Source organism: Pezoporus wallicus, unplaced genomic scaffold (assembly GCF_028554395.1).
Source record: "Pezoporus wallicus isolate ANWC-B61680 ecotype Strahan unplaced genomic scaffold, APGP_CSIRO_Pwel_v1 contig_3365, whole genome shotgun sequence".
Lineage (NCBI taxonomy): Eukaryota > Metazoa > Chordata > Aves > Psittaciformes > Psittacidae > Pezoporus > Pezoporus wallicus.
This window is the reverse complement of record NW_026640883.1, coordinates 3,165,231-3,187,017: the sequence shown is the minus strand read 5'-3', so window position 1 is coordinate 3,187,017 and position 21,787 is coordinate 3,165,231. Positions and strand designations below refer to the sequence as shown.

The window sequence follows — 21,787 nt, the reverse complement described above, 5'->3', positions numbered from 1 at the left end:
GACGAAAATCAGTGAAAGAATTCTTGCTGTGGAAGTATGTCCTCTGTGGGGTCCTTCCTGCAAAAGGAAGAAACACTTTCTCGTCCTCACTCATGACAATTCAGCACTGCTTTTGAACTCTCTAGTTCCCTTATTTTTTTTGCTGGGCAGGGCTTTTAACTGAAGGAGATTGAAGGGGACATGTATCCACCAGGCAGAGAGAAGCCCCTTAGATGACTGCGCTTGATTTTGCAATCTTGAAATAAACTGGGCAGCTTTTTATATTAACTTCAGTGGTTACAGGACCTGGCATTGTATAAAGAATCAAAGATGACAATAATCCCTGCCTCTGTCAGAGCAGGACTTTCTTTGCTTTTTAAACACTAAATTTATATGGAGGAAATTATCTGAGCTTGTCAGAGCTTGGAGAACAAAAGATCTCTGTGTGGTCAGGTGAAGTGGAAAAAAAAAAACCAATCCCAAAACAACAGTGTTATTCCTGTTAATCCTGCAAGTGTTTTTTTTTTTTTATCAGTTCGGGGGGGAAATTGATGGTTATGAAAGATATAAAGATTTTATAATGCTTTTTCTCCTTGCGATGCCATAAAACTCCAGGGTTCATTTCTAATATGTATTCCATGGTAGTTCTCTCTCAGATAAAAGGGCATAGCAACAAAACTGAGTGACATTAGAAATCACTGTAGTCTCTCCAGCCTTGGGAACCTGAACTCTTCTGACAGTAGACATCTCATATCATAGGCTAGAACCGAAACTAGAGGGGAGACAGGGCTGAACCGCAGGTATTTATTCTCCATGCAGGGCTGAGGCTCGCAGCCAGAGGGCAATATTGCTTCAGGAATAGGGTGGAGTGGAACTGTGCGGAAACCCTCAGCAAATCTGTCCTAGCAACGGCCTAGAAACGAGAAAGTCGTTCTTCATTTAATTGATCTGTGTAAATGGATGACACCACTACTTGTGTGTTATTAAAGCATTAATTTACCAGGTTCCTTACGTTGTGTTCCTTCCCACCATTTGAGCATTATTACGGCAATATCTCTTCGATAGAAACACTTCCTAGACACAGATGGAAGTGTTTTGTGGTGTTCATTCTTCAGCTACCTGTCTCCCAGGTCCTTTAATAGAAACTTTCAGTAGTGGTAGTGTCACTACCAGTATTCCCTCTGAACCCACTGTCATTAATGCTGAGGGCGTCTTCTATCGGTATTCCCATATCTCACCTTTGTGGGAAGTATAAGCCTTTTGGTACTGGTTCTAGTGACACAGAGGCACAAAGGAGCCTTAGTGCAGTTGAGAATCAGGCCTATTTATTTCACCGATGATATCAGTAAGGATCTGGCTAGCCCTTTTTCTATTGTATTAAATAAATGAGACACTTAAATGAGGCCTGCCTAGTAGGTTTAGTTTTTATGCTAAAACACTGGAGTCCTGCACCATGAGAAACTGTCCTGACAAACCATGGGGATGCAGAAGGCAGAATGTGATCAGATTCTCTTGGCTTCATGTGTTGCCTCTCATCATGTGAGGCAGGCACCAGTTCTGAATTACACATACATTTGTACCTCAGGTTAACTATCTTTGTTTTATCACTGAGGTAGGCTTGGTTAGCTAATGAATAGCAATTTGGAATGAATTTTTAGTTCATTTTGAAAGCTTGTGGAAAACGCAGATTCACCATGCAAAGTCTACAGTGTATCTCTGCGTCTTTACAGTCCTAGTTTTCTACCAGGCATGGACTTACTGGAAAGTTTCTGAGGATTTTAGGGTCCCTATTAACATGAGATGGTACTGGTTGACTCCAAATACTTTTATGTGATTATAATCATATGTCTTCATCAATCCATAATTCAAACTGCAGCTGACTCCATCCTTCTCTGTGATAAATCCCGTGTCAGATCCTGTAGAACTGGAAAGGAAGCACAGCTCCCCAAATAAACACTCGCATCATAGTTCAGTATTAGAAAATGGTATTAAAAGAGTAAGAAGGCGGTAAGACTTTTCCACAGCTGTGGCCAGAGTTATTTTTTTCCACAAGTGCTTTTGGAAACTGCAGAACAAAGGTGACTGGAATCACAAAAACCTCAATTCACCCCATTCAATGTCTGAAAAGTTCAGAAAGCACAGCATACAAAATAGCAAGCAGCATTTTCAGTTTCTGGCATAGCTGATGTTAAGGTGAAGCTGTTAGTGTCGAGGAAGTCCTGTGGTTGCATGTTAAGTCACGTCTTGATTTTTAGAAGGTATGAGTGTGGCAGTCACTCATCTGACTTGACTTGTTATTTCTGCATCTTAAAATAACAGTATTTTAATAATTTCACATGGATTTACAGTTCTTCCATGACATTATGTTTGTCAGGTCTGTATTCAAAGTGCAGATTTCCTTAAGGGATTTCTTTTCCTTTGATTATTACCTGTGCTGCAAATCATAGAATCACAGAATAGTTAGGGTTGGAAAGGACCTTAAGATCATCAAGTTTCAACACCCCTGCCACGGTCAGGGACACCTCACAGTATACCATGCCATCCAAGGCTCTGTCCAACCCAGCCTTAAACACCACCAGGAATGGAACATTCACAACTTCTGTGGGCAGCCCATTCCAGTGCCTCACCACCCTCACAGTCAAGAACTTCCTCCTTGTATCCAATCTAAACTTCCCCTGTTTAAGTTTTAACCCATTACACCTTGTCTCCTGTCACTACAGTCTCTAATGATGAGTCCCTCCCCAGCATCCCTATAGGCCCCCTTCAGATACTGGAAGGCTGCTATGAGGTCTCCATAATCTTAGATAAGGGAATTTACTGTGTACTTTGAGCAAGGATACAGAACTTCTGGAATGAATTTATATCTGTCTCTAATTACAGAGAAGGACTTACAGTCCTACTTGACTAAAACAAGTAGGATTTCAGTTTAAACCAGTAAAAGTGGTCAGGGTAAAACTATCATCAGTGAGAGCCAGAACATAGTCTGCTTCATACTGTTGAAACAATCCCTGCTGGTAAGTTTTCCACTCTTTTTTTATAGGCACATTATCTATTTTACCTGACTTCTTTTCAGGCAGGCACAAAATATCATCACTATATGCAAATTCCAATTCCCAGTCACCAGGCAATGACTTGGCTAGCTGATTGCAGTCTAAAGCTGATGCCTTTCTCTGTCTCCAGATTTTGCTATACTATGGCAATCCAACTGATGCTAATGCTTGTTGATTGCTACAAAGCCTGTTGTGCCAAATTGTAAGCAGCAATTTGTTGTCAGCATCAGTGTTCTGCATGCACCAGCCTGTAGCCAAGGAATTCATTAGATTCCCAGACTGTGGAGGTGAAAGGCGGCTGGTGCATCTGCAAAGAGATATGGAACAGCAACTGATGTCGTTTACTGGGATGATATTTCTGTAGGGCCTTAATGAGCCAGACAATTTGCAAGCCTGAAAACAACACTGTGAAACTTCTGTGCTTAGAACTATGTCTGCTGTGAAAATTCGTATTATTTCGTTCTCTTGACTTTGAGAATTATGGTCAAGCATAGCTAAGTCAAACTTGGCTTGTCCAGATGTGCAGGTACTAATAGGAAACAAAATTATGGCACAAGTCTAGATGCATGTATAGTAAAAAATCCCAGAGCAATACTACTGCGTCAAATTGGACTGTAGGCACTGATCCCCTCTGAGGCAGTGTCATCGGACTGATCACAGAACACTGTGTGTGTACAGTGTGGCAGCTTTTTAATCAGTGACAAATGATGACTTCAGAATATAGTGCTGCAGAGTGTTGACCAATTACAAAAATACAGGAGTCCCACTTGTATGTAAATATTTGTTTTCTCTAAGCAAATCAGAATGGTATTATTCTTCATTATAAAGTGTATTCTGAAGCTATAGTGTTCGTATTCCAATAAAGATGATTGGAGAAGCACATGGCAGTGGGAGAATACGTTGGCTGATGCTTGCAAAGCAATTAAGCAACATTCAGTCACAAGCATATGAGTAAATAGATTGATGAAAATTCAGTCAAAAAAAATGAGGAAAAGACCATTTAGGTCAGCTACTTCATTGCTGTTTCCTACACTATGTTCTCAATTACTGATATCCCAAGAACCACAGCTGCCAAAATGTTCCTTTGGAACATTGTGCAGTCTAATAGTTGTTTAGGAGTTTTCCCAAATGATATGCAGCTTTAATTTTCTTTTGCTTAATGTCATCTTTTAAGTTCCCCTTTTTCTAGATTACCTCAAAACATTTTTTTTCCTTAGTTCAGAAGGGAAAGTTACAGGCAGGAGTAAAAAAGATGACAAAATTCTTCTAAGTGTTCTGCTTTTGATAATAAATGTGTGAAATTTAAAAAAAATAAATTGCAAAATATTCCCACATTTTTCTTCTTGGTCTCATATCTTAGGTCAGTACCAGACTTCCTAAAGTTGTTTATAATGATTCATTAAATTTTTGTCTTAGACCATTATGCTTTAGTCCAGAAAGAAGGACATTTGAATTAAGTCTTCATTATGTTAAACATTCTCATTGTTAATATTATTCTACAAATATAATTGATCACATTGCTGCTTATTAGGAGATGCTGAATCTAGCAGCCTGATAGAGGCGAGGCTGCTGCAGTTTCATGTCCCCTGATCCAAGCAGTAGTAAGGTTGAGTGTTTGTTCTTGATAGGCACACATGTGATGCACTTACAGTACATATATGCAAATATACACATCTGGTGGCACAGACTAGCACAAACAGAAAACACAGTGCTCACACAAACACCAGTTGCCTCATCCTGTTCCCCTCTCAGGTTCATCAGGATGAAATCCCATTTGTGGAAAATATGTGCACAATATATGCAATATTGATCCCACCATTACCTGGTCTTAGACACCCAGGTCTGTCCAGTATCTAGCCCCTGGATGCTTTGTCTCCCCGTTTGGTGACAACTAGATATCTCCAGTTGTCTCATGGCAAAACATGACATACGTGCACGTAACAGGTCTCACAAGCAGGTCCAGATGTATATGGCTTTACACCAGTAGCCATTCCCTCAGACTTCTTGATCTCTTCAATTACTAGCTCAATATCCAGCCCTTTCTTATGACCCCAGCAGCAACTAGCTCCCATGTCGTTTATGCTACTCACTGGCATCTCCCATTGATGATCTGGTAGGTCTCACCCTGGCCATGGGCTGATGGCTGTGCTATGACAGGCTTGGGAGGAATTGGGGTAGGGGCTCCACTGGCTCTGATCAAATTATTGTGCTTCCTCCACCTCCAGCTTTTCTCTCTGATTCTTTACATATACAGAGATGAGCCTTTAATTACTTAATCTAATGGTGCCCTAATCCTCATTTCCTAGAGCATCAGGGTACTTCATACAAAAACATTAAAGTTAATAAGCAGAAAAAGTGCTTTACAAAGAAGTACAACTTTAAGACCAAGGATCATGTTGCAATTGGAATATTGGAATGGAGTTGGTGGACTCTGTATAGCAGTTCTCAGAAATGACATAGAATCATAGAATCATAGAATAGGGTTGGAAAAGACCTTAAGGTCATCTAGTTCCAACCCCCCTCCCATGGGCAGTGACACCTCACACTAAACCATGTCACCCAAGGCTTCTTCCAACCTGGCCTTGAACACTGCCACAGATGGAGCATTCACAACTTCCCTGGGCAGCCCATTCCAGTGCCTCACAACCCTTACAGTAAAGAACTTCTTCCTTATATGCAATCTGAACTTCCCCTGTTTAAGTTTTAACCCATTACCCCTTGTCCTATCACTACAGTCCCTAATGAAGAGTCCCTCCCCAGCATCCTTATAGGCCCCATATCCGCTTAGCTTCTCCATTATGGGCTATGGAGAAAGTTTAGTAACAGGAGTAAAAGTGATTTTCAACAAAACAGTTCTCATTACTTAACAGCTGTAGAGTAAACCCACATGTGAATGGAGTACTGATTAAAGATGTGTTTTGTTTGTTTATTTGATCCACAATAACAATTTTCATAGGGTCTTTGTTTACTTGAGTTCAAAACTAATTTGAACTGTTCTTTAGTGAAACAAAAGCTGATTTAGTCATAGCTAAACCCAAACTGGGACAAAAGATTATAGTTAGCTAATTGTTTTTAAAGCAATTTTTTGGTAGCATTTCCTCTTCCAAACAAAAATAGAATTGAAGATTGCATCCTTCTTTTCCATTACCAAATACGCTGTTAATGCCTTCAGCTCAGGGCTCTCTCAGGGCTGTAAATTTTCCTCTATCGCTCATGTGATATACTTTCCAGATGCAATTAACTTTTTAGCACTTAAATTTTCTAAGATATAACTGAGACAGAAGTGATTGAACTTAGCTTAGATCCTACCTTGTGTTATATTTTAGTCTAGAGTTGAACCCAAGAAGCACTGTTAGACTGGGGATGGAGAGCACTTCATGCAATAGCTCATAAACTAACTGGTCTGGTTCTGCTTGTTTATACTGGGACATGTGCAAGGTAACTGTACCACCCCCCAGAAAAGCTAAACCAGGATGAAGAATCTGTTCTAGGAATGAGAAGATAAGAAATCTTAGTAAATAGGTTGAGTAAACCCAAAACTTGTATCAATAATAGCATTAACTAACACCTGTATTTTTCTTTTTGTTTTTAATGTGACCATTTCTTTTAATGCTCAAACAGTGATTATGGATATGAACGTCACAGCAATGGGAAGTGTTTACCAGCATTTTGGTATAACCCATCTTCCTTGTCGAAAGACTGTAGCCTTGGACAGAGTTATCTCAACAGCACTGGGTAAGTGACACACCAAACTTTATTTAGCTAGAGCACCTATAGGACTTTAACCCTATGACAACAACAGATTGCACTTGCTATAGGCACCTCAAAGCTGCCAGAAGCCCTTGAGACCTCTTTTTCACTGATTTTGTTGGGGTGTAGTCAGAACTTCAGATCTCCATCATGTATGGTCCAGAGCTTTCTATGAAAAATGGTTTAAGTAAACTTGGGGGGAAAATTGAACGGCCAAGGCCAAATCATTAAAGTCTCTGAAAAGACTCCTTTTGAAATCATGTGGGATCAGGTGAAGCAGAAATGGTGGAAAACCAATTACAAGAAAAAGATTAATTGATAAATGTGTGAACTGAAGTAATAGATGGGCAGCTAGCCTGAATGCTGATTATTCTTTGGCCTTCTTGGAAGTCAATGGAGGATGTAGTTTAAGTTACGATGCTGACCTCAAGCATCATTCCTGATGCAAATGATTGAACCAACCAAAGGGATCCAAGCTATTTTTTCTTTTTCTACACTCAAAGATAGTCAGGATTTGCTTTTTTCTTCAACTCTTATTTTTGTAGCTCTTGAAAGTTGAAGCCACAGAGAGGGGCCTCACAGCTGGTTGAATTAGAGAGTATGTGAGAAGAGCAGTTAAACTATGCCTAACAGTATAATAACTGAATACATTTCTGTGCTGTATGTGTATATCATATATTTATAACTTTATAGTTATTTAGCACATAATATAGAGAAGAATATAATTTTATGTTTTGGTTTATTAATATGTGGTATATAGGTGTGTTATGCAGGAAAATATTACATGCCATTAAGAACAGTATTAACTACTTGTATCATACTTGTATGCATATGAAGCGTGCTTGGCTGAGACAAATGCTAAAATATATTTGGGAATCTGTTCTCTTCCAATCCTTTTAGTCCTCAAAACTTCTTCCCTGTTCCCAGTTAACCCTGTTACTCTCTGTCAGCATCTTCCATAGGCTTCTATCTTCCTTTTCAGGTACCGAAAAGTTGTTTCTAATAACTGCACGGATGGTGTGAGAGAACGGTACACAGCGAAACCACAGCAATGCCCTGGCAAAGCCCCCCAGGGCCTTCGCATAATTACATCTGATGGCAAACTGACAGCCGAGCAAGGGCACAACGTCACTTTTCTGGTACAACTGGAGGAGGTAGGCTCTATTTTTATGTTGCATCCCAGGCCCTGTGGGTGTATTTGAGTCTGATTCATGCTAGACAAAGTTTGCAGAGTGGTGAAGAGGTGAACCAAAAAAGTATGGGATAAAGTTTGTCAGCTCCACAGTGTAGCTGGGTAGATTTTGCCCTAAAATGTGACAAGTGATGTATGGAAATGACTGTAACAGTATTGGAGTGCATAGGGTGATATCAAGAGAGACCTTGATAAAAACTGGGAACTGGTTTGGTTTGGGAATTTTACAGTAAAACTGGACAGCACAGGTTCGAATCCCAATCCCTACCCTTAACTGTGCTTTCGACTTCTTTCTGTGTCTGAAATTGAATTTCCATTTTTATTTGACACTGACTTTCAACCAAACATGGCTAATGTTGTAATCTAATGTGCAGATCTGTTCTCATCACAAAAGTTGGTACATATTCTTTAGGTGTTTGTGGATGAAATCTCAAGATGTCAGCAGCAGCATTAAGTCTGAGACCGACTGAAAATGTGAGCTGACTCAGAGTGATCAGAGCCTGTGTTTTTGTTACATCTGTAACTTAACTTGATGTGTCATTGTTCTCCTCTGTTCTGTTTTTGAATCCTTAGGAGAAGATGTTTAAAACCTTTTGGGCTGTTTTTTTTTCTTCTCAGCACTTCTTCATCCATGTTCAATTGTAGGTGCCCAAATAATAACATTCACAAAGTAACTGTTTTCTCTTTTTTCCTTATGCAATTTAATCTCTTTAAGCTTCTACCCTTTTTCATGTGTAGCTGGTTAATAAATCCTAAAACAGCTATGCTTTTACACTACATCTCTTTGCAGCTTAGAGCATTCATGGAAATTACTTCTGACCATCTCCATAGTAAATGTCATTTATAGTGAGGAAAGAGAAATGAGGATGACCTCTGGAGCTAGTTTTGTAGGGGTGTGTTGGAGTTTTTACATCTCTATTATTGACGCTTTTCCCAGCAAACAGGTGTCCTTATTTGTAAAGGCAATAGTGTATAATAAATCATATCTAACCTGAAGCAGTTGTTTGACCTGAATGTTCATTTTCTCCAAAATGGGATCACTTTATTTCAGTGTTGACAATCATACAACATTACTGCTGTAGATGCAGTCATAACAGGATAAATATATAAATTCATCTGGATAAATTATCGATTTTTGTGTTTTTGAAGAGGAAGAATAAAAAGTCCAAATCAAGATTCAAAGCCGTTAGGCTTTTAAAAAAAAATAAAAAATAAAAAAATCAATGAAATTTTCATTGCATTGCCTTTCTAGTCTCAGCAAAGTTTTAAAACAAATTGAGAGAAAGAGATAGGTAATATGAGAAGTCATACACAAAGCTATCAAAGAATAGTGCCAGTAGTCAGAGGGAGAAACCATCACCCACAGTGTGAGAAGCTCAGGACAAATGTCTTGCGCTTCCTTCTGTGAGTGTTTCAGCTCACACATCCTGTAAGTATACCCTGACCACTCTGTCATACAGGGATCTGCTGTGAGTTGTTCTGTCTTATCTGTTGATTCCAGTCTTTTTTGATGCCCTGCTTCAGTAGTCACCAGAGTCAGGAAGCAACACCCTCTCCATTAGGAGATGATGTCTCACGCTGTGTATCAAGAATGTAAAGTATGTTTTTATGAGTGAGTGAGCTTCTGAAGAGATCTAAATGGGAGCTTTCTTTTACTGTATCTGATAAGGAAGAGGTTAGGAATTCCTGTGAAGGCTGAAACAGTATTGATCAACCTCCATTCTTTCCGATTACTCTCCCTGCTAGATGCAACTTGACCTACTCCTAGATTTGTCAATATAAAGAGCAACCAACAAAGTTTTTCAGTGAATTCGACACAATCTTGCAATGATTCTGTTCAGTTGATATGCTGGAAGGAAGGAATGCCATCCAGAGGGACCTTGACACACTTGTGAGGTGGGCTGATGCCAACCTTATGAAGTTTAACCATGACAAGTGCAAGGTCCTACACCTGGGTCGGAGCATTTTCGGCTGATTTTCAGCTGATGTTGCAGCAAAAGAAACATTCAACAAAGATGAAAATTTGCTTGGCTATTTGTAAGCTATAGGAGAATAAACTGTGTTTATAGCAGTATAATTGTACATACATGTTTTTTATTGAATTAACTGTTTGAGTAGCAAAAATCACACTACTCACTAGAAACATTAAACAACCCAGCAAAGGAACAACCACCATTTTATATAATAGATACTGATTTCACAGAATCACAGAATAATTGAGGTTAGAAGGAATCTGTGGAGATTTAGTCCAACCCCACTTCTCCAAGGGAATTTTTTTTTTTCCCCTTGCAAACATGGCCGTGGTATCACAAAACAACTTGCCATTTTCCATTTAGTTCTGCCCTGCACGAGTGTACAGCGTAGTACAATCCAGGATGTTCCGCATCCACAAAATCTCTGATACTCCATTTTTGCTGAAAAGAAGGCATCAGGCAAAGTTAAAAGAGGCTGGATATGTCTGTGTATGCATGCATGGTTTTTCCCAATGGCATGTGAAGAAAGTATGTCCTATTCAAAATATGTAGGGACTGTGAGAATGAAGACCTTGGGACCACTGTAGGAGAGACCATCTTAAGAACCTGAACGTGCACAAGTCCATGGGACCTGATGAAATCCATCCATGAGTCCTGAAGGAGCTGGTGAATGAAGTTGCCAGCCGCTGTCCATCATATTTGAGAAATCATGGCAGTCAGGTGAAGTTCCTGATGACTGGAAAAAGGGAAATATAACCCCCATTTTCAAGAAGGGGAAAATGGATGACCTGGGGAATTACAGACCAGTCAGTCTCACCTCTGTGCCTGGCAAAATCTCGGAGCAGATTCTCCTGGATGGCATGCTAAGGCACATGAAAAACAACAAGGTGCTTGGTGACAGCCAGCATGGCTTCACTAAGGGGAAATCCTGCCTGACCAATTTGGTGGCCTTCTATGATGGGGCTACAGAACTGATGGACAGGGGTAGAGCAGTTGATGTCATCTACCTGGACTTGCGCAAAGCATTCGACACTGTCCCACACGACATCCTTGTCTCTAAATTGGAGAGACATCAATTTGATGGATGGACCACTCGGTGGATAAGAACTGGCTGGATGGCTGCACACAAAGAGTTGTGGTCAATGGCTCAATGTCTGGCTGGAGACCAGTAACGAGTGGTGTCCCTCAGGAATCGGTGTTGGGACCGGTCTTGTTCAAAATCTTCGTCGCTGACATGGACAGTGGGATTGAGTGCGCCCTCAGCAAGTTTGCCGATGACACCAAGCTTTGTGGTTCGGTTGATACCCTGGAGGGAAGGAATGCCATCCAGAGGGACCTTGACACGCTTGTGAGGTGGGCTGATGCCAACCTCATGAAGTTTAACCATGCCAAGTGCAAGGTCCTACACCTGGGTCGGAGCAATCCCAGGCACAGCTACAGGTTGGGCAGAGAAGAGATTCAGAGCAGCCCTGTGGAGAAGGACTTGGGGGTGTTGGTTGATGAGAAAATGAACATGAGTCGGCAGTGTGCATTTGCAGCCCAGAAAGCCAACTGTATCCTGGGCTGCATCAAAAGGAGCGTGACCAGCAGGTCGAAGGAGGTGATCCTGCCCCTCTACTCTGCTCTCGTGAGACCTCACCTGGAGTATTGTGTGCAGTTCTGGTGTCCTCAACATAAAAAGGACATGGAGCTGTTGGAACAAGTCCAGAGGAGGGCCACGAGGGTGATCAGGGGACTGGAGCACCTCCTGTATGAAGGTAGGCTGAGAAAGTTGGGGCTGTTCAGTCTGGAGAAGGCCGAGCAGAGACCTCATAGCAGCTTTCCAGTATCTGAAGGGGGCCTACAAGGGGATGAACTCTTCATTAGGGACTGTAGTGATAGGACAGGGGGTAACGGGTTCAAACTTAAACAGGGGAAGTTTAGACTGGATATAAGGAAGAAGTTCTTTCCTGTTAGGGTGGTGAGGCACTGGAATAGGTTGCCCAGGGAAGTTGTGAATGCTCCATCCCTGGCAGTGTTCAAGGCCAGGTTGGACAGAGCCTTGGGTGACATGATTTAGTGTGGGGTGCGGGGCTGGAATTAGATGATCTTAAGGTCCTTTCCAACCCTAACTATTCTATGATTCTATGATTCTATTCAACCCTTGTCTTCTGTAGTGGGGGTCAATATTTTAAGTGCTACACTTGATGAGGACTCTTCCTTTAGCTTGTGTCATAGTTAATATCTTTTAGGATGTAAAAAAATACAGTGGCCTTTGCTTGTCTCCTAGTTCCTTTGCATCTTAACATCTCTTCTATCCCTCTGAGACTCTTTGAAGCCTTCAGATCTGCAGAGCTGCAGCCTCCCTTCTCCCTTTTGAGCCAAGGTACAAGAGTTCATTTGATATTTGTACTCCTATTATATTTCTAGGGCTTTCCAATCAATCTAAGGACCCACCTGGGTCTGAAAAGAAGAGTGAACCACAGAGGCAGGCTCACTGGAGGTCCTGAAAAGTCACTGCATCTCTGTATGGAATGGATTGCTAAGGGAGTAGGGGGAGGCAAATAGCAGCAGTAAAGACCTGATGTGTTCACTCCGGTTTGGGAATCCAGGGCAGGAACCATGGTGCAGGGTTTTGTTGTAGATCTTGCTTGTGCCTGCAGTGATGTTGAAGGCTGGGGACTGTGTCATTCTGACAATAACACAATATCAATAAAAGATATTGTCCTGGGTTCAGCAGTAGCAGTCATGTTTCTCCTTCATGGTAGCTGGTGCAGTGCTGTGTTTTGACTTCCAGCCTGGGAGCAATGTTGGTAAAACCGATGTTTTCGGTTGTTGCTAAGTGATGTTTACCCTGACCAAGGACTTTGTGAGGCTCATGCTCTGCCAGGGAGGAGGGGAAGCCGTGAGGAAGCAGAGATGGGGCGCCTGACCCAGGCTAGCCAGGGAGGTATTCCATACCACAGCACGTCATGCCCGGGGTGAGGGGTAACTGGGAGTTACCCAGAAGGACAGGGGCTTCCGGGTGGGACTCGTTTCTTGGCCGGTGGTATCGTATTCTCTTCCCTTGTTATTTTCCCTTATCATTGTTTTAGCTGATAGTAGCGGTGGTGATTTGTGTTGTACATTGGTTGCTGGACTGTTCTTGTCTCAACCCATGGGAGTTGCACTCTTTTGATCCTCCTCCACGTTCCTCCGGGAGTGGGGAAGGGGAGAACCCCGGTGGGGGGGGGACACGGACCTCAATTGTTGTCAGCTCGGCACCACTCACTGGGAGTGAGTGAACAAGTTACCTGACTGGGTTTAAACCATGACAGATATCTAAGGAGAAACAAAGACAAGGCATACAGAAGTGTTCTGCTATTGAGGAAGGCAGAAAAGGAAAATAATTATTGAATCTGTGCAAGCAAAGGCACCAAAACCATCATTGCGTAGAGCATTGCTGATTCCTGAGATTCTGGCCCAGTTTCTCTAACCCTGACTCACAATAAAATTTTCCTGTAAAGAATTTATATTTGGTAGCACATAAATATCATTAAAAGGAAACCCAACCAACAGTTCATATTTAAATGATCTGAGTGTAAGTATGCTTTCCAAAATAGCCTAACTATTTTGTCACCTTTTAGGATTTCTAAAACTGTTTGCAATGTCACCTCACACTTAGTATCTTTGGTCTCATTACTGGAAAGGTTTCCCCACGTTAGTTCTCCTATTAATCTGGTTATAATCATCATGATGTTTTTATTCTGTGACAACAGCCAGGAAGCATCAATGCTTCCTTTTATAATTAGCATATGTCCCATTTTAAAAAGCATTGCAAAAGTGTTTAATAAGGAGAGGACCATACTTAAACTGGTAATTTTGTTCTTAAATTTCTATTGAGCTAAGCAGAATAGTAGCAGCATCTTTACCACTAAATGGCAGCACAGGAGAAAACTAGTTATGCTTAAAAACAAATTTTCCTATTGCCTCAGAATCCTGCCAGTTTAAATGTTAATCTTTCGCCCTGGCATGGGCTGTATGCCCAGACTCAAGGCTAGTACCTCTAACACTGCAGCGTTCAACAATAGAGTTGTTCTCAGCCTAAGCAGCATGAATCCTTACTTTATTTTTGCACAGCAACAACAGGTCTCCCAAACCAAAAATTACAAATCCATTTTTCCTACTGAAGTTCTTCAACCCAATGTCCTTGACATATTTTGCTGCTCTGTTGTAGAAAATAGAGGAATTTTATTAAGTGTATTGTTTCTGCGTGTGTTCCTCATCACATGGTCATGTAGGTCTCTTGCCTGTCACAAACCCAATTGTTATTTGTGTGTTTGAGTTATTTGTTAGAGCATCAGACGCTTGTGCTTTCAGCAGAGACACCGAAAGCTGCAGCCTCCAGAACAACACTATTCAGCGCAATGGCTTTCAGACTTGTTTCATCTGATTGCTCATACATCTTTGCTGAGGAGATGGACAGTAAAGACATTCAGAGTAGGAAGGTTCAGGGATTTGGCTCTTTCATTACAGATAAGTCACAGAGAAACTGCCTCCTCAAATTTATTTTTTACCTTGATAAAATGACAACCAAGGTTCTTTGACATTCCAGATCTGCCTCAGTTCTCACTTGACAAAGTCACTTGACTGGGAGTAGGCTTTGGCTTGCTTTTGACTACTTGCTGCTGCTATATGATGTTTGGATTAGACTAATGTGTGAGGAAAGCTCATTTGTTTCTACAGTTCAAGCTATGGGCTAGAATTCAGGCAATCTAAACTCATTCCTGAGCCTCACTCTGAGCTCCTTCTGCACGACTTTGAGTAAGAAACCTAAACCTTTTGCTTTTTCATTCCCCCATTTGATATTCCTTCATTTGAAAATAGAGCTTTGTTTTCTCTCTCATGCCCTCCATGCCTTTCATTTATGTTTTGAATGCATGTAAGGCCAGGGAACGAACTCTCACTTAAAACCACTAAGGTACATTGTGTCTCAGATGCCTTTCAGGTGCATTTAATGAGCCCAGGTATGTTGCCAGGGGGACAATACCATTAGCATTTCCCACCTCAGCACTGTCATTTGGTGCAATTCAGAACTCAACTCAGCTGAAGTCTCTGGAGATGAGTTTAGCATTAGGATTGGTTTGATTGCTGATGTATTCAAATTAAAGATGCAAAGTTAGTAGTACTTAAAAGCATAGTCTGTTCTTTTTCATGGCATCCTACTGTGTTCCCTCTCTTGATATCACAAGTTAGTTTGTAATGATAACAGAAATAGGAAACCTTCATCATAACTTTCAGTGCCCATGCTGAATCATGGCTGTTTATCTTACTAATATCATCACGCTGCTGTTAATAACACATAGATGAAAGACCAGCACATCCCCTCTCCCCTACCCCTGATTTCTCAATTACAGTCGTATTTGCTGCGTTACTGATGATGACAAGCTGGTTGGGAGAAATCAGTTACTTTCATGCATTTTTAAATTCACTGCTGAAGTTCCATGAAGATGTGTGAACATTCACCTAACCCCTTATGATGACACACAGTACTGCAGTCTACTAATGTACTTCCAGTCACACAACTTGAATTATTCTGCATAATCCTGAGAGGCTGTGCTTATTGATTCCTGTGGAGCACAAGATTTAGTCCTGTAGAACAAGCTCATAGCTGAGTTGAGCTAGCATAATTGGCAGTCAGAATGAATGCTTTGATTAGGAAAATTAACTGGTTTGGTGTAGAAAAAGAAGCACATGTGAAAAGCATCAAGCTATTTGCTCTGATAAAAAGCACATTTCTCTTCAGTTTCTGATGTTAAAATGTTAAAAACATCTCTCTGAAAGCAGGAATTTACACAGGAAGGCATGTTCTTCAGTACTTGATCAAGTTGGACTTGAATATCTGTTTAAAATTAACCATATGCTTTAAACAGACATAGGCTAAAGTTATCCCATGTGTAGATGTTCAACTGAAACACAAATGTCTTTGATGGATGTTTCCTGGTGGTGACAGGAACATGCCAAAAAGGGTTAATCGAAAGGAAGCACAAAACATTAGTCTGTTAAGACAATCCAACAGCACCAGTGTCTATCTCTTGCAAAGGATAATTAAATCTATTATCAACATGTGTAAGGAAGACACACAAGTCAGTGCATAATTGAAGGCTTAAAAATGAAATCTGAAACACGGGAACCAAAATTTAAAACCTTGAACTGCATTTCACTGTTTAAATAAGTACAAGTATTGGAAGTCAGTAAGGAAAATTAATTATTACTGCCCTCTGGGCAAGATTCAGAGAGAATGACAGAAAATCCATCTAGTGGTTCTCACATACACCAAAATACTGAGAGTTGCATAAAAGTAATCAAAATGTAAAAGTATTGTTGCAAACTGTACAGGCTGCTTCTTGATATACCCTGAGGCAGGAAACTTCACAGTGGTTTTTTGAGCATCCAGGCCCTGTGTACACTCCAGACTTACTATTTTGACAAGATACAGGAAAAATGTGCATAGGGGTAGGAAAAGAGTTGGGGGGAATCTTTTGCATATGCTTGGAAGCCACTGGATATTTAGTGAGAAAATCCCCTAGAAAACAGTAAATTCATGATTTACATTTTAGTAACAAATATAAAGGTAGAGGACATAATATGGGAGCTTAGGAGACTTGGTTTTGATTCCCAGGGTTTCTTTTCAGGCTAAAAAGACTACTCATGCTTGAAGTCCAGCATATGCTTAAGTCTTTGGCTGGACTAAAGCTTTTATCAAGATGGCAGCGTATTTCAGGTTATATCCAAGCTTGTGAATATTGTATATATCTAGTACAAAGTATAAAACATCCGTCAGAAGTTCTTTCAAGTTTTCAGCAGTTGTAATTGTTTCTTGACTAGCTTAGTGTGATTAAGATACAGGAGCTGAATGCAGAGATATCAACACAAGCAGCCAGCTTGGCATATTTCTCCCTTGATGCCTAAGAACACTGGCATTAAAGACCTTACAGTGAAGGCCACAGAGGCTGCCCAAACATAGCACCATGCTGATCGCACTGATTTGTTTCACTGTGACTGCAGAAGTAATACAGGGAACTTTGTGTCTGCCCGAATTGAGCCAAAAGCTTCAGAGAAACTTTATGATGTAGTATTGGGCTTGACAAAAGGATGATGAGAAGCTGGCAAAAGCAACAGGAGAGATTTTTGCAAGATGTATGTATATGGATCAAATTGTTGCAAAATAAAACCTCTCTTCATAGAATCAAATAGAATCACAGAATCAACTAGGTTTGAAAAGACCTTTAAGATCATCAAGTCTAACCATTACCCCAGGACTGCCAAGACCACCACTAAACCATGTCACTGAGGGCCTCATCTATACAGGTTTTGATCACTTCCAGGAACGGTGATTCTACCACTTTCCTGGGCAGCCTGTTCCAATACCTGATCACCTCACTCGCTAAAACAGCCCCTTGGAAGTGGCTCTGAAGAGTTGTCTGAGACAGAGGCACTGCAGTTGATGTTGATCACATATGGGATATATGGGAAAGGTTTTTATTTTGGCTCACCTGCTTTCTCTTCCTTTCTTATTCTGCCTGTGCTCTTAGCTGGCACAGATGAAACATTAAAACACATCAAAACCCAGTCTCTTTGTTTTCCTGACTTTTTTTTTTTCTCCCACTTCCTAAGCTAGAATTTAAAATGTCAGCTTTTCAAAATATGGTATTTTCAGTTAAGTGGTGTAGCCTGGATCTTTCTGAATGGAAAATGTATTTCCAGTTCACAGGGTTTTAACACAAACCAGGAAAGGCCAAGACAAATGAAAAAGACAGGGGGAACAGCAGCTGAAGCTCTTCTCTAATTAGATTTTCAGATGTCTCTGTCAGTATCTTTTCTCCCTAGGGAATTTGAAAGAAAATTTGAAATCTAAACCTTGGGTGCCTTAGAAATGGGTCCCTTCCCTGGCAGTACCTGTGGGCACTGGGGGTTTCATGGCTATGGACAAAATGAAGACAAGAAAAAAAAAATCATTAGAGCACAGAGTTTGACACTTGCAGATTCAGGGGTGTTCTAAAATGCTGTCAGCCTTTTCATCTTCCTCTGCTACCTCAAATATGCAGAGGGATATACTTTGACCTGAAACAGACTTCAACTGCACGACCTTAAATATACTCTGAAAGGACAAAGCCAGGAGGGTCCCTGTGTGGTGCAGTTTTAACCATGTGAACAGCAGTATGGCTTTACTCTTTGAAGATATCATCTCTTTTTCAGTAGGAAAAGATGTCTAAAACCCTGGTGGTGATGCACCTAGAAGACCTGGGAGAGCATCTAAGGGTACTTCAGAGGTCTCTGTCTTTGGTCTGAGTCCAGCACTATGCTCGAAAGAATATATTCCCGCTCTGAAAGAGGTTTAGAGCTGAGGAGCTCATGTGTGTTCGCTTCCTTCTGTGGAGGCATATCCCATTTGATGCTTTCTCTTGTCTTGGTCAAACAGACAGGAGTGCCCAAACCACTGCATCGTGTTTGAAACTGCATATCCTCTTTCAAATAACTCAGTTCAATGAAGGGCATAACTGTACTTAAGACCATCTCCTCTGTTCCCCATGGCTCTTCATGAGGACTTGCCCGGTCCCCTTAATTGATCCTCTGTGCAACACAGGTAAGAGTCCTTGGCTCAGCGATTTGTGTCACAAAGAACATAAGCAGGTGGTTAAACTTCCAGTAAAGCATCCAATGGAGAACTTGAGGAGAGCCTTGCTGAATGGAGGCCTTAGTATTTTGCATTGCTCAAGCACCTTTCTCATGTTTGACAATATGTCATTGAGAACTCCAGGTATTACCTCGTTAATTACTAAGAAAAACTTAGTTGAGAACTACCCAAGGGCAGTCTGGAGCTGAGTTCAAATGCAGTCTAACCACTACAGCTTCAGTCTATAAAAAGAGAGGATCTGGGAAAATTTCTCTCTCTTGCCATCCCCAGGTATAGCTCTGGTCTTCCTGCTTTCCATTCAGGCAAGGACTATTTCTGCCTTCACACCAAGTTATAAAAAGACCGAGAGAACATGAGGAATATAAAGGCTTATGTTACAATTCCCTCCCATAGTCACACACAAAATTTCCCTTTCTGATGTGGAAACCTGCCTAATGCCAGTCATTTACTTGGGTAGTTTTCATTGCAATTGGGCATGCAGAGGACTGCTTCCCTCTCAAGGGAAAAACAAAATAAAGCCAAAAATCAAACAAAATTAAAAAAAAAAAAAAAGAAGTCAAGCCAATCAAATCAATTCAATCTCCTTTCAGCCAGTTTTATGAACTGCCCTCAGCTGTCAATTTACCATCATTCTTCCAGACAGTGGCAGTTGCTTCAGCACACCAGGCTGTGGAGTGAACTGCTCCATAGCAACAGCCAGCAAGTGTGAACATAGCATCATGCAGAGACACTGAGGGCAACATTCACAAGGAGTAAAAGTGCTTAAAGTTAAGACAAGGTACAGCATCTTACCTAAAAGTGAGAGGGTCTATAGCAGCCACATTTGTTATACAGGTCAGTGTCGGCTGTGTAATTATTCAGATGTCAGAAACTGCCCCTATCATAAGCATATCACTGCCTTGTCATACGATAAAATGTTAAAAGTGTTTTGTGTGTGTGTGACATAGGTTAAATGGACTTTTGTATGCAAGCATGACTCACTTTCCAGTCTTTCAAATAGACTTAAAAAAAAATATTAATTACTTTTTATTTGTGAAGCAGAATAAAGAAATGACATTGTTTCCCTCTTTGGGGTTTTAAAAGCCTTTTGGGCTGGGTGACTGATGTAGAGTTTGATGAAGCTGCATGTTCCAGGCTGGAATTCAGTTTCAGGGGTGGAAGATAGAAGCCTGTTTCAGGATTGTTCTGTTTGTTTCCCAGCTGTGATTTTTCTGTATTTGTTGGAATTTATGGTAGCAGTTCTGAAACGTGCTAGATTAGCAGCCCAGGAGAATAATGTCACAAATGGGCATTCTGAGTTACACCACAAACCTACTGTGCTGGGATTATCTCTAGGCAGGAGGAGAAAAGTTTAATCAGGTCTGTCAGTTCATTAGCCTTTCCCTTCTGAGGCGGGCACAAAGGGTCCCGCTTAGTGTCAGTAGTGTTGGTAGCTGTCCTGAAATAAATACAAATCCAGCTCATTTTAAATCAGGCCACTGAGCAAGTCATAAGCTGCTGTAAGCTGTCATTATCATGTGAAGCTGAAGCAGTTCTCTTGACACCCCACCCCTTTGATATAGTTGACCTTTCCCTGAAGACTTCTCAGTTTTATCTTTCTGCTTTTTGTGGTTTTAAATACAAAAGCTCACACTGTAGGTTGTTCAAAAGGCTCCCAAGGCAATCTCAATAGCTACCCATGTCCTGAGTGCTTGCTGACATGAGCACCATTCCTCTCTACAACTCTGCTCCTCACTGTAAGGAAGCCCAGGGGAAGGAAACAGCATACTTTCCAGAAGATCCCCTAGTACCCCTGATGATTGGGAAAGCCAGGGCTACACCTTGGATGACACCTTCACAGTGCATTTGAGTCAGTCTCAAGAACGGGTCACTTTCTCTTCACTGAATATTGAGCAAGTCGATGAAATGACCACCTTTCTCCTGGTAACAGCAGACCTTGTGACTATCCACTGGTTGGTCTAGGTCACCCCACTGATCCAGTCTCTCAAAAGAAAAGCAGAGTTGATTCTGACCCTTTCTCTATCACCACAGGGAGACCTCCAGAGATCCCTCATTCAGGTGGATTTTGGAGATGGCATCGCTGTGTCATATGCCAATCTCAGCTCGACAGAAGATGGGATCAAGCACATCTACCAGAATGTGGGCATATTCCGAGTGATCGTGATGGTGGAAAACAGCCTGGGTTCTGACAATGCTGTCCTCTACCTGCATGTAACGTGTATGTATGTTTGTACTCACTGTTCGCTGCTGTCATTATAGATGACATTTGGGGCTTTGCAGCTGAGAGCAGAGTGGTGGGGTCTGATGAGTGTTTGTCCTCCAGCAGAGGACTCCAGACTGAGAGGAGTCACAAGCAAAAGTGACATTTGCTGTTTAAATTCTATTCCACCTCTAATTTTGGGTATTCTAATTTAGGGCACCTCAAAGGGGTGTCCGGCCCTTTCTGAGGCACACCTTCATTAGCATGTTTACCCTTCTAGAAAAACAAAGACATTGAGGATCTTGAATCACTTTTCAAAGCCTTGACTTTCAGTTTGTACATGTATTTTGCCCGCTAATGAAATACAACCACCTCTGGGATGGAAAACAGTATATTTCAGTCTTTCTGTTGTCATAGGAACCAAAATCATGGTGTTAAAGAGTATTACAAGAAAAAATATTATCTTCACATTGCTCTTCTGCTGTTCTTTTTAACCTCTTTATACTTCAGCTCTGATTTTCAACTGAAATGTATCTCAAGTCCTTGCATAAAAACACCAATGTGCTCTTTCATATTAATTCCAGCACATGGTTACGAATGCAAAAGGGTCAACCTAGTACTGAAATTTTGTAACATCCCTAATGAATTTTGTTTGGAGCATCATTTTCCTTACACAGTGTGTGTGTGGCGGAGGGGGTGTCAGTGATTTAGTTTCAACTGTGTGCTTCTGTGCCAGATTGATTGGGAAAAAAAGGGGAAATTCCAAAACTTGAAGTTATTATAACAGGAATGCCACTTACCCTGTACCAAATTAACCCCACATACTGTCTAGATAATTTAGCACATTCTATATATTGTAACTCTAGTTTTGGAGTTAATTGGTACAGCATGAAAGCAGCTGCCTCTTCAGTGGAAGAGGGCAGCTCTTTAACAGTGCACTGTCATATCAACAGATGGGAGCAGTGGGAGGTATAACTGTGGGAGATA

At 41.1% G+C, this 21,787-nt stretch overlaps 1 protein-coding gene across 4 annotated transcripts in view; it reads left to right on the top strand.

The window, feature by feature from the left end:
• Positions 1-21,787, top strand: part of SORCS1 (sortilin related VPS10 domain containing receptor 1) — a 291,565-nt gene that overhangs the window by 244,619 nt on the left and 25,159 nt on the right. For all 4 annotated transcript variants that reach the window (XM_057420911.1, XM_057420910.1, XM_057420912.1 and 1 more), the window contains exons 17-19: positions 6,651-6,764; positions 7,762-7,933; positions 20,632-20,818. In XM_057420911.1, the coding sequence (XP_057276894.1) occupies positions 6,651-6,764; positions 7,762-7,933; positions 20,632-20,818 (473 nt within the window). The remainder of the gene's footprint in view (positions 1-6,650; positions 6,765-7,761; positions 7,934-20,631; positions 20,819-21,787) is intronic.